At 38.8% G+C, this 13770-nt stretch overlaps 1 protein-coding gene and 1 pseudogene across 1 annotated transcript in view; one reads left to right on the top strand and one right to left on the bottom strand.

The window, feature by feature from the left end:
* CA10 (carbonic anhydrase X) overlaps positions 1 to 13770 on the bottom strand; it is a 737308-nt gene that overhangs the window by 16638 nt on the left and 706900 nt on the right. Inside the window, exon 6 of the mRNA XM_010848877.1 lies at positions 10656 to 10751. Coding sequence (XP_010847179.1) covers positions 10656 to 10751 — 96 coding nt within the window. The remainder of the gene's footprint in view (positions 1 to 10655; positions 10752 to 13770) is intronic.
* LOC104995130 lies at positions 6823 to 7464 on the top strand (annotated as a pseudogene).

Genomic DNA, 13770 nt, shown 5'->3' with positions numbered 1-13770 from the left:
AACATTCCCTGTGCTACACAGTAGGTCCTCATTAGTTATCTATTTTATATATAGTAACAATGGTGTTATATGTCAATTCCAATTTCTCAAATCATCCAACCCCTCCTTCTCACCTTGGTGTCCATATATTTGTATGCTATATCTGTTAGCATATTCTCTATTTCTGTTTTGCAAATAAGATCATGTATACCATTTTTCTAGATACCACATATATGTGTTAATACATGATACTTGGTTTTTCTCTTTCTGTCTTACTGTACTCTGTATGATAGTTTCTAGGTCCATTATCTAGGTCCACTATCTAGGTATGATAGTCTCTACAAATGACCCAGTATTGTTCCTTTTAATGGCTAAGTAATATCCCATTGTGTGTGTGTGTGTATATATATATATATGTATCTCATATATTCTTTATCTATTCCTCTGTTGATGGATATTTAGATTGATTTCATGCCATGGCTATTGTAAATAGTGTTACAATGAACATTGGGGTGCATGTGTCCTTTTGAATTATGGCTTTGTCTGGGTATAAGAACAGTAGTAGTGTTGCTGGGTCATACGGTAGTTTTATTTTTAGTTTTTTTAAGGAACCTCCATATGGTTTTCCATTGTGGCTGCATCAATTTACATTCACACCAACAGCAAAAGGGTTTACTTTTCTCCACACTCTCTCCAGCATTTATTGTTTGTATAATTTAAAAAAAAATTTTTAATTGGAGGATAATTGCTTTACAATTTTTTGTAGATTTTTTTAATGACAGGCTAGCTGGTGTGAGGTGATACATCATTGTAGTTTTGATTTACATTTCTCTAGGAATTAGTGATGTTAAGCATCTTTTCATGGCTTTGTGGGCCATCCGTATGTATTTTTTGGATAAATATCTGTTTAGGTCTTCAGACCAATTTTTAATTGAGTTTTTTTATATTGAATATATAAATTATATTTTAGAGATTAATCTTTTGTCAGTTGTTCCATTTGCAAATATTTTCTCCAATTCTGAGAGTTGCCTTTTCATCTTGTTTATGGTTTCCTTTGCTATGCAAAAGCTTTTAAGTTTAATTAGGTCCCATTTGTTAATTTTTGTTTTATTTTTATTACTCTAGGAGGTGGCTCAAAAAAGATCCTCCTGCAATTTATGTCATAGAGTATTCTGCCTATGTTTTCCTCTAAGAATTTATATTATCCTACCTTACCTTTAGGTCTTTAAATCATTTTGAGTTTATTTTTGTACATGGTGTTAGAGTGTTCTGATTTTATTATTTCACATGTACCTGTCCAGTTTTCCTGGCACCATTTCTTAAGAGGTTATCTTTTCTCCATTATATACTCCTGTCTCGTTTGTCAAAGATAAGGTGCGTGACAAGGTTCATAGGTGTGTGAGTTTATCTCTGGTTTTCTTATACTCTTCTATTGATCTGCATTTCTGTTTTTTTGTGCCACTACCATACTGTCTTGATGACTGTACCCCTTCAGTCAGGGAGCCTGATTGCCCAGCTGTTTCTTTTCCTCAAGATTGATTTGGCTTTTCAGGACCTTTTGTATTTCTATACAAATTGTATAATTTTCTGTTCTAAGTTCTGTGAAAAATGTCATCAGTGATTTGATGGAGTTTCATTGAATCTGTAGATTGCTTTGGGTAATATAGTCATTTTCAGAATATTGATTCTTTGAATCCGAGGATATGACCTATCTTTCTACTTGTTTGTGTCATCTTTGATTTTTTTAAATCTTATTTTATAGTTTTCTGCATACAGATCTTTTGCCTCCTTCAGTTCAGTTGCTCAGTCGTGTCCGACTCTTAGTGACCCCATGAATTGCAGCACACCAGGCCTCATTGTCCATCACCAACTCCCAGAGTTCACTCAGACTCATGTCCATCGAGTCAGTGATGCCATCCAGCTATCTCATTCTCTGTCATCCCCTTCTCCTCCTACTCCCAATCCCTCCCAGCATCAGAGTATTTTCCAATAAGTCAACTCTTCGCATGAGGTAGCCAATCAGCTTTAGCATCATTTCTTCCAAAGAAATCCCAGGGCTGATCTCCTTCAGAATGGACTGCTTGTTATTTCTGCTCTGACCTTATAACTTTTTTTTCTCCTAACTTTTTCTTCTTTCTCTAGTTGCTTTAGTTGTAAGGTTAAGTTGTATATTTGAGATCATTCTTTTTTTTTTTTTTTTTCCCTTAATGAAAAAGTGAGATCATTCTTGAATCTTCAGAATGGACTGCTTGGATCTCCTTGCAGTACAAGGGACTCTCAGGAGTCTTCTCCAACACCACAGTTCAAAAGCATCAATTCTTCAGCGCTCAGCTTTCTTCACAGTCCAACTCTCACATCCATACATGACCACTGGAAAAACCATAGCCTTGACTAGATGAACCTTTGTTGGCAAAGTACTGTCTCTGCTTTTCAATATGCTATCTAGGTTGGTTATAACTTTCCTTCCAAGGAGTAAGCATCTTTTAATTTCATGGCTGCAGTTATCATCTGTAGTGATTTTGGAGCCCAAAAATATAAAGTCTGACACTGTTTCCACTGTTTCCCCATCTATTTGCCAGGAAGTGATGGGACCCGATGCCATGATCTTTGTTTTCTGAATGTTGAGCTTTAAACCAACCTTTTCACTCTCCTCTTTCACCTTCATCAAGAGGCTTTTGAGTTCCTCTTCACTTTCTGCCATAAGGGTGGTGTCATCTGCATATCTGAGGTTATTGATATTTCTCCCAGCAATCTTGATTCCAGCTTGTGCTTCTTCCAGCCCAGCGTTTCTCATGATGTACTCTGTATATCAGTTAAATAAGCAGGGTGACAATATACAGCCTTGACGTACTCCTTTTCCTATTTGCAACCAGTCTGGTTTATCCCTAGGTATTTTATTATTTTTATTGCAATGGTAAATGAGATTATTTTCTTGATTTCTCTTTCTGATGGTCCATTGTTGGCATATAGGGGTTCAGATTTCTGTGTATTAATTCTGTCTCTTGTGACTTTACGAAATTCATTGATTAGCTCTAGAAGTTTTCTGGTGGCATCTTTAGGTTTTCTATGAATAGTATCATGTCATCTGCAAACAATGACAGTTTTACTTTTTTTTTTTTTTTTCAATTTGGATTCCTTTTATTTCTTTTCCTTCTCTGATTGCTGTGACTAGTATACTTCCAAGATTATGTTGAATAATAATGGTGAGAGAGGACAATCCCTTGTCTGGTTCCTGATCTTAGAGGAAATGCTTTCAAATTTTCACCATTGAGGAGTTTGTTTGCAGGAGCTTTGTCATATATAGGTTTTATTGTGTTGAAGTATGTTCCCTCTATATCCATTTTATGCAGACATTTTTTTTTAATCCTAAATGGGTGTTGAATTTTGCCAAAAGTTTTTTTCTGCATCTACTGAGATGATCACGTGGCATATGGTTTTTATTTTACAGTTTGTTAATATGTTTTAGCACATTGATCAATTTGCATATACTGATGAATCCTTACATCCCTTGGATAAACCCTGTTTGATCATGATGTATAATTCTCTTAATGTATTGTTGGATTCCGATCGCTAGTATTTTGTTGAGGAATAGCACATCTATATTTATTGGCAATATTGAGCTGTTTTTTGGCATATCTTTGTCTGGTTTTGGTATTAGGGTGATAGTGGCCTTGTAGAATGAGTGTGGGAGTGTTCCTCTCTCTGTAATATTTTTGGAAAAGTTTGAGAACAATAGGCACTAGCTCATCTCTAAGTGCTTGATAGGATTTATCTGTGAAGCCATCTGGTTCTGGACTTTTGTCTATTGAAAGATTTTTAATCCGAGTTTCATTTTTATTACTTGTGATTGGTCTGTTAATATTTTCTGATTCTTTCTGGTTCAACCTTGGGAGGTTTTCCCTTTTACGAAATTTGTTAATTTCTTCCAGATTTCCCATTTTATTGCATTTAGTTGTTTGCAGTACTCCCTTATGATCCTTTATATTTCTGCAGTGTCAGTTATATTAATTTGATTGAATTTTATTTCATAATCTCTCCTTTTTCATTTATAGTTTTATTGATTTGAGTCTCTTCCCTTTTTTTCCCCTTGGGGAATCTGGCTGAGGTTGATCAATTTATTAAAAAAAAATCTTCTCAAACAATGAACTTTTAGTTTCATTGATATTTGCTATTGTTTTCTTAATTTCTATTTCATTTATTTCTGCTCTGACCTTATAACTTTTTTTCTCCTACTAACTTTTTCTTCTTTCTCTAGTTGCTTTAGTTGTAAGGTTAAGTTGTATATTTGAGATTATTCTTGAATCTTGAGGTAGGATTGCATTTCTATTAACTTCACTCTTAGAATTGCTTTTGCTGCATCATATAGGCTTCAGGTTTTTGTGTTTTCATTGTCATTTATTTCTAAGTATTTTTAAATTTCTCTTTGATTTCCTCAGTAATCTTTTGGCTACTTCAGATCAGATCAGATCAGTCACTTAGTCATGTCCGACTCTTTGAGACCCCATGAATCGCAGCACACCAGGCCTCCCTGTCCATCACCAACTCCCGGAGTTCATTCAGATTCACATCCATCGAGTCAGTGATGCCATCCAGCCATCTCATCCTCTGTCGTCCCCTTTAGTAGCATAGTATTTAGTCTCCATGTGTTTGTGGTTTTTACTGTTGTTGTTGTTGTTGTTGTTGTTTTTCCCCTGTAATTGAATCCTAATTTTATAGTGCTATAGTTGGAAAAGATACTTTATGCAATTTCAATATTCTTAAATTTACCAAGACTTGAAGGAGATCAGCCCTGGGATTTCTTTGGAAGGAATGATGCTAAAGCTGAAACTCCAGTACTTTGGCCACCTCATGTGAAGAGTTGACTCATTGGAAAAGACTGATGCTGGGACGGATTGGGGGCAGGAGGAGAAGGGGATGATGGAGGATGTGATGGCTGGATGGAATCACTGACTCGATGGACGTGAGTTTGAGTGAACTCCGGGAGTTGGTGATGGACAGGGAGGCCTGGCGTGCTGCAATTCATGGGGTCGCAAAGAGTTGGACACGACTGAGAGACTGAACTGAACTGCACTGTTTTCTTACTTAATATATGACCTATCCTGGAGAAAGTTTTGTGTGCACTTGAGAAAAAATAAGTGTATTCTGCTGTTTTTACATGTAATGTCCTAAAAATATCAATTAAGTCTCTGTTTTAATGTGTCATTTAAGGTCTTTGTTTTCTTATTAAATTTTTTGTCTGGATGATCAGTCCATTGGTATGCTTGGGATGTTAAAGTACCCCACTATTATTGTGTTATTATTGATTTCCCTTTTTATGGCTGTTAGCATTTGCTTTATGTATTAAGGTGCTCCTATATTAGGTGCATAAATAGTTACAGGTGTTATATCTTCTTCTTGGGTTGATCTCATGATCATTATGTAGTGCCCTTCCTTGTCTCTTGTAACAGTTGTTAATTTAAAGTCTTTTTTTTTTTTTTTTCTGATATGACTATTGGTATTCCCCCTCTCTTTTTATTTACATTTGCATTGAATATATTTTTTCTTCTCCTTATTTTCTGTCTGTATGTGTCCCTAGGTCTGAAGTAGACTTCTTGTGGACAGTACATATGAACTTTTTTTAGAATCCATTCAGCAATCTGTGTCTTTTTGCTGACACATTTAATCCTCTTACATTTAAGGTAATTATCAGTATGTATGTTTCTCTTGCCATTTACTTAATTGTGTTGGGTTTGTTTTTTTAGTTCTTTTTTCTTTTCTTGTGTTTAGCATCTAGAGAAGTTTTTTCAGCAATTTTTATAAAGCTAGTTTGTTAGTACTGAATTCTCTCAGCTTTTGCTTATCTGTGAAGCTTTTGATTTCTCTTTTGAATATTAATGAGATCCTTGCTAGATAGAGTAATTTTGGTTGTAGGTTTTCCCCTTTCATTACTTTAAATATATCCTGCCACTCCCTTCTGGATTGCAGAGTTTCTGCTGAAACATTAACTGATACCTTAGGATTCCCTGATATGTTATTTCTTATTTTTCCCTTGCTGCTTTTATTATTTTTCTTTTAATTTTTGTTAGTTTAATATATGTCTTGGTGTGTTTCTTCTTGGGTTGTACCCTGTATGAGATTCTCTTTGCTTCCCAGACTTGGGCGACTATTTCTTTTCCCATGTTAGGGAAATTTTCAACTATAAGTCTTTTGAAATATTTTATAGGACATTTTCTCTATCTCTTTTTCTTCTGAGACCCCTATTACTTGTATGTTATTGTGTTTAGTGTTGTTACAGAGGTCTCTGAGACAGTCTTCATTTCTTTTCATTCTTTTTTCTTTATTCTGATTTGCAGAAGTTATTTCCACCTTTCTATCTTCTTTGTCACTTATCCTTTCTTCTGCCTCAGTTATTCTGCTATTGATTCCTTCTAGTGATTCCTTCAGAGAAGGCAATGGCACCCCACTCCAGTACTCTTGCCTGGAAAATCCCATGGAAGGAGGAGCCTGGAAGGCTGCAGTCCATGGGGTCGCTGAGGGCCGGACACAACTGAGCGACTTTACTTTGACTTTTCACCTTCCAGCATTGGAGAAGGAAATGGCAACCCACTCCAGTATTCTTGCCTGGAGAATCCCAGGGATGGGGGAGCCTGGTGAGCTGCTGTCTATGGGTTGCACAGAGTCTGACATGACTGAAGCGACTTAGCAGCAGCAGCCGCGATTCCTTCTAGTGTGCACGTGCAGACGCAGCTGGCTGCCCGACCAGGCCCCGGGCTACAGAGCATGCGTGGAGTCAAGCAGCAAGTGGAGTGAGGAGCTTGCCCCTACTCTGCTCGTCCGCATCTCCCGACACAGTCAGGGTGTGAAATGAGTGACTGCGAAGACGAGGCCCCCTGCTCCCAGCTTTCTTCATACACCCTTGCAGCTCTGCAGGAATTTTATGCTGAGCAGCAGCAGCACCACTCTCACCTCCGTGGTCATGACAAGTACAACATGGGGATAATAGAAGAGAACTGGCGGGTGAGCCAGTTCTGGTACTGCCCGGAGACGGCCCTGTACCTTGCTGAGGACGCCTTGGCAGCTGCCGGGGAGGGTGGCAGAATAGCGTGTGTGAGCGCCCCCAGCGTCTACCAGAAGCTGAGAGAGCAGCACAGAGACGATGTCTTCCTCTGCATATTTGAGTACAACCGGAGGTTTGCCGTATACGGAAAGGACTTTGTCTACTATGACTACAAGAACCCTGTGGACTTACCCGAGAGGATCACCACACACAGCTTTGCCATCGTCATGGCAGATCACCCCTATCTCTTGGAGGAATGTCTTAGGAAAATGTCAGAAACCATCAAGCTCCTGACCCGGGGAAAGATTCTGCTGTGCACAGGTGTTGTCATGGAGGCGGTGGCAGCAAAGCTGCTTGGAGTGAAGATGTGCAAGTTTATTCCAGAACACACTCACCCTGGGAAACGAGTTTCACTGTTTCGTGAATTACGACTCCAGGCTGAACCGTGATCTGTCAGTGCAGCTCCCAGTGCAGGAAGGACCCAAGTGACATTTCCTTTCTGAAAAACTACCACCTCCTCATCCTCATTTTCGAGGTTAAGGCATTATGATTTCCTTAGGATGTCCCTGGAGCGCAGGGTGTTTTTGCCAACTTGAGTCTGTGGAATTAATATCTGGAGGAACTTTTAGACCCCATCTAGTGGAGAAGGCAATGGCACCCCACTCCAGTACTCTTGCCTGGAAAAATCCCATGGATGCAGGAGCCTGGTAGGCTGCAGTCCATGGGGTTGCTAAGAGTCAGACAGGACTGAGAGACTTCACTTTCACTTTTCACTTTCATGCATTGGAGAAGGAAATGGCAACCAACTCCAGTGTTCTTGCCTGGAGAATCCCTGGGACAGGGCAGCCTGGTGGGCTGCCCTCTATGGGGTCGCACAGAGTTGGACACAACTGAAGCAACTTAGCAGCAGCAGCAGTGTTTTCAATTCCAGTTATTGTGTTGTTCATTACTGTTTTCTCTTTAGTTCATCTAAGTCTTTGTTAAACACTTCATCCATCTTCTGTGCATGCCTCCAAGTTTATTTCTGTGAGTTGGATCATCTTTACTATCACTACTCTGAATTATTTTTCAGACAGATTGCCTATTTCCTCTTCATTTATTTGATCTTACATTTTTACTAGCGTCGCCATATTTATTATTCTTCTCATTGTATTTAACCTACTGTCTTTGAAGTTTCCTTTCTGCAGGTTGTAGGACCACTGCTCCTGTTGCTTATGGTATCTGCCGCCAGCAGATGAGGTTGGCCCAATGGCTTGCGTAGGTTTCCTGTTGGAAAGGACTGGTGCCTGTGCTCTGGTGGGTAGAGCTGAGTCTCATCCCTCCCATGGGCAGGCCCACATCATGTAGTGTGTTTTGGTATATCTGTGTGCTTAGCACTTTAGACAGCCTGTCTGCTAATAGGTGGGTTTGTGTTCCAGTTATGCTTGTTTTTTAGTGTGATGTATTAAGTATCTTGGAGTCAAGGTAGAGACTTTCTGTTGAGATCTTGCCAATTAATATTCCCCAGGTCTCAGAATTCTCTGGGATTTCCCAGGTGGTGCAGTGGTAAAGAATATGCTTGATAACAGCATTGACTCAATGGATGTGAATTTGAGCAAAGTCTATGAGATAATGAAAGGCAGAGGAGCCTGGGGTGTTGCAGCCCATGGGGTTGCAAAGAGCCAGACATAATTTAGTGACTGAACATCAACAAGGAATTCCCCAGTGGTCCAATGTCCTGGCCTTGGCACTCCCACTTCAGAGGCTCAGGCCTAACCCCTGGTTAGGGAACCATGATCCTGCAAGCCACACAGTGCAATGAAAAAAGAGTCAGGAAAGAAAATAAACAAACAAAACCCAAGACAAATGGCAAAGACAAAAACAAAGAACTATAGTTTTAAAAAAAGAAAACAAATGAAGAAACAAATAAAACCCAAGATAGATGGTAAAAGAAAAATGAAACAAAGAAAAATAAGAACTAAAACACACACACACACACACACACATACAAAAAAAGAAACAAAAACAATGAAAATAAAAAAAAAACCAGAAAGCAACCAGACAAATAAAAGAACCTAAAAACAAAATCAGAACAATTAAAAACAAAACTAAGAAAAATAAGAAAGAAAACCAAAGTAGAATACAAACTGAAAATAAAGTAAAATAAATGTTAAAAACACAAAACAATGGAAAGGTAAAGTAAAAATGTAAAAAAAAAAAAAAAAAAGTAAAAAAAAGAAAAATACAAATTGCATTAAAAATAATGAAAGCAGCAACAGAACATATAAACAGCAATAAGAATATTTTCCTGGTGTCTCATCTGTCAGTGTTTTTACCCCCACTATGATCCCCAGCCAAATTCTGCTTTCCCTAGTATTCTCTAGGTAGGCTTCTGGACTTGCTATGGACAAGGTGTGGGCAGCTCAGACTCTGAGCTGGCCCAACCATAATATGTACTTGACCCCACTGACTGGTTTCAGTTGTGGGAAAATTCATTGTCCATTCATATATTCCACAGATGCACAGTTTATCAAGATGATCATGGGGATTTAACTTGTGGCTTGTGCAATTACACGAGAAGATTTTCATTCCTCTTCCTTAGTCACTCTATTCTTGGGCTTTAGCTAAGGCCTTAGCCCCACCTCTGCATGTGGGCCTCCCACAGAGGTCTGCTCCTGAGGCTTCCCCAAAGCAATTAGATCTGACCTGGTGAGGACAGGGCATGGAGGTGGCCTGGCTGCTGGGTCACAGGAGCCCTGGCAAAGACAGGTGTATGGGGGATCAGTGGCTGCAAGAGATATAGTCCAGCCAGTGAGAAAGTACACAGGGAAGCCAATGGCCAGGAGTTCAAGAGATCCAGCTATAGTGGTAGCCTTTCCCATAATCCACTGGCTATAGTGAAAGTATCAGTCCTGTTGGTGACCTTTCCTAGCACCTGATGACAGGTGCTTCTTCTTCTTCTTCTTTTTTTTAATTTGCAAACCTGTTTCACCCAACAATGGTCAAAAGGTTGTGTAATTTAACAACTTAAACTTTTATTTGTTGGAAGTTTGTTGTTGATGATGACTACAAGGAGATATGGAGCTACCCTAGAATGTCATAAAGCCAGCATTGGTGAATTTTCTTAATTATTCACAGGGATGTTTACATGAGAGAGGTAAACTGGGAGGGAAAGATGATACTCAGAGCAATTCCTGAAAGCTGGAGGGAACTGTTTAGTGCAGTGCCTGGAGGGAAGGGACATCTCACATTTTCTTTTTATTCCTTTTTCCAAGGGTCATCTGATTGACAGCCCTTTAATCCTGTTGGGTATCAGTGAGAAACCATCTCCCCTTCTATTTATTCTTCTGATTCTTCTGCATGAGTGGAACCTAGAACCTGCCCCTGGATCCAGCATCATTTTTCTCTGTAGGATAGAAACTACCTGGATCCTCAGGCCCCAGTGCTCTAAACTCATTGTTTTTGCATCTCACTGAAAGAGTCTTTATTTTTCATAAACCTCATGGACATAAATATTGGACATAGATATTTCGCTTTGGTAATATCTATGCAGCTTGGGTTATTTTGCTATTTTTCTAAGATTCAACAGGACTATAAACTGATATTCTGATTGGGATGGAAATGGTAAGAAGAGAAGAATGAAGGAATGCAACACACTTACTTTAATAAATATAGAAACTACCACCAATCCGTTTGGGCTCTTTGCAGCTTCTGTGACATTGGTATATAGCTCGTGGTTATAGTGGATGAGCTGCACCTGGAAGAAGGAAAAAGCAATAATGCAATAATGAGAACAAAATGTAACATTAAAAGATATGAGGCACCCCATAGCCACCCTACATAAGGCTAAACTATAAAGTAAATTGTAAACAAAAAAAATTGGAAAGATAGTTCTATAATTGAGATTTCAGGGATATGGCATGTGTCATAAAATACATGCACATGCACACACACATACAAAAATACCCATACATATTTGCAGTTATTTTCTGGTAACAATCATGGCTTTAATAAGATCAGTGCCCATCTGGCTCTGGCTTCAATTAAAGGGTATGTAAAGTTACATTCCCTTGTTAGAAGCAGAATTGCCCTACAGAGGTGGGCCAGCTTTCCAGGATGCACCTACAGTTGCCAAGTAAATATTCCTCATGGCCATGGGCAAGAAGAGAATTGCTAAATCCTTTCAGTCAAGTGACTTTGGAGGAGACTGGCTAACCTGCAAGATGAAGTGCTCCTAAGGGAGAGGAAGTTGATGGCTTAGGTTTCTGATGCATCAGCCTGCCCAGGTTATCTGTGCCAGACTTAACTTGTTCCTTATTGAATGAAGATCAGTAATATGCCTGTTGAGCCTTTATGCATTCATTTCAGGCTGTGGTTTTAAAATATGTTTTAACAGTATGGTGGTATAATTTTGTAATAAACTAAACGATAGAGAAATTGAAACAAAAGCCCCCCCCCCCCATCTTTCTAATTGTAGTCCAAGCAATATAATTATTAAGAGTTTACTACATATCCTTCCAGATATTTTTGTGTTTATAACTCACACACACACACTCACAGAGAGAGAGTTTAAAAAATATTAAATGAGTAAATTACCAGAAACATACAACCTACCAATATTGCATCAAGAGAACATAGAAACATGAACAAATGAGTACAAATAAAGTGATTGAAGTAGCAATCAAAACCCTCTCAGCTAAAAAAATCCCTGGACCAGATGGCTTTGTGGGTGAGTTCCACCAATCTTTCAAATAGAATTCATATCAATCCTTCTTAAACTCTTCAAAAACACAGAAGAAGAAAGAACATTTCCAAATTCATTTTATTAGGCCAGAGTCATCCTGACACAAAGCCAGACAAAGACACTGCAAGAAAACAACTAAAAAGGCCAATATCTCTAACAGAACAATGCACTTCCCAGGTGGCACGCTAGTGGTAAAGAACCTGCTTGACAATGCAGGAGACATAGGAGACGAGATGAAGGTTAGATCCCTGGTTCTGGAAGATCCCCTGGAGGAGGGCATGGCAAACCACAATGTAACAGAACTGAGGACCCTGAGATAAATCCTCACACTTATGGTCAATTGATCTTCAACAAGGGTGTCAAGAACACATAATGATACAGGATAGACTATTTGGTAAATTATTTTGGGAAAACTAGCTATTCCATGCAGAATAATGAAATTGGACTCTGCTTCATACCACATATAGAAGTCAACTAAAAGTGGATTAAAGACTTATGTATTAGACCTGAAGCTGTAAAACTAGTAGATGAAAGAAAACATAGGAAAAGGTTTTTTGACATTGGTCTTAGCAATGTTTTTTTGATTATGACAGCAAGAAGCACAGGCAATAAGCAAAAATAGAAAAGTGGAATTGTGTCAAACTAGAAAGCTTCTGCAAAGTAAAATGTGCGTGTGCTCAGTCACTCAGTCATGTCTGATTCCTTGTAACCCATGGACTGTAGCCCTGCCAGGTTCCTCTGCCCATGGAATTTTCCATTTCCTACCATTTGCATTTATTGCCATTTCCTACTCCAGGGGATTTTCCCGAGCCAGGGATCTAATCTGAATCATTTGCATCTCCTACATTACCAGGTGGATACTTTATCACAACAGCCACCTAAGAAGGTCAAAGGAAGCAAACAAAACAGTAAAAGGGCAACCTACAGAAAAGGAGAAAATATGTGCAAACCAAGTATCTTTTAAGGATTAATATCCAAAATAAACAGGTAGCTCATACAACTCAACAGCAAAAACAAAAACAGAAACCTGATTTAAAAAATGCGCATTATTAAGAGTCATGTGAATCTCTCAAGTATATATATGTATGTATATATGTATGTTCAAAACTATGCCTTTAAAACTAGTTTTTTAAACTAATTTTCTAGTTACATATTTGTGTTGCTTTAATTAATTCTTTACGGTGCTTTAGATGTTTTGTGAAATAAAGTTTTTGAATGATTTCTCTCTAAAAAAAAAAAAATGCGCAAATAATTTAAATTGACGTTTATCAAAACAAAACACACAAATGTCCAATAGGTACATGAAAAAGTGCACAATATCACAAATCATTGATGAAATACAAATCAAACCCATGATGCGATACAACCTGACACTTGTTATCAGTCAGTTCAGTTCAGTTCAGTTGCTCAGTCCTGTCCGACTCTTTGTGACCCCATGAATCACAGCACGCCAGGCCTCCCTGTCCATCACCAACTCTCGGAGCGCACTCAGACTCACATCCATTGAATCGGTGATGCCATTCAGCCATCTCATCCTCTGTCATCCCCTTCTCCTCTTGCCCCCAATCCCTCCCAGCATCAGAGTCTTTTCCAATAAGTCAACTCTTTAATGAGGTGGTCAAAGTACTGGAGTTTCAGCTTCAGCATCATTCCCTCCAAAGAACACCCAGAGCTGATCTCCTTTAGAATGGACTGGTTGGATCTCCTTGCAGTCCAAGGGACTCTCAAGAGTCTTCTCCAACACCACTGTTCAAAAGCATCAATTTGGTGCTCAGTTTTCTTCACAGTCCTACTCTCACATCCATACATGACCACTGGAAAAACCATAGCCTCGACTAGACGGACCTCTGTTGGCAAAGTAATATCTCTGCTTTTCAATATGCTATCTAGGTTGGTCATAACTTTTCTTCCAAGAAGTAAGCGTCTTTTAATTTCATGGCTGCAATCACCATCTGCAGTGATTTTGGAGCCCAAAAATATAAAGTCTGACACTATTTCCACTGTTTCCCCATCTATTTCCCATTAAGTGATG

Source organism: Bison bison, unplaced genomic scaffold (assembly GCF_000754665.1).
Source record: "Bison bison bison isolate TAMUID 2011002044 unplaced genomic scaffold, Bison_UMD1.0 scf7180017864277, whole genome shotgun sequence".
NCBI lineage: Eukaryota > Metazoa > Chordata > Mammalia > Artiodactyla > Bovidae > Bison > Bison bison.
Note: the sequence above shows the minus strand (reverse complement) of the source record. Positions and strands in the feature narration are given on the sequence as shown.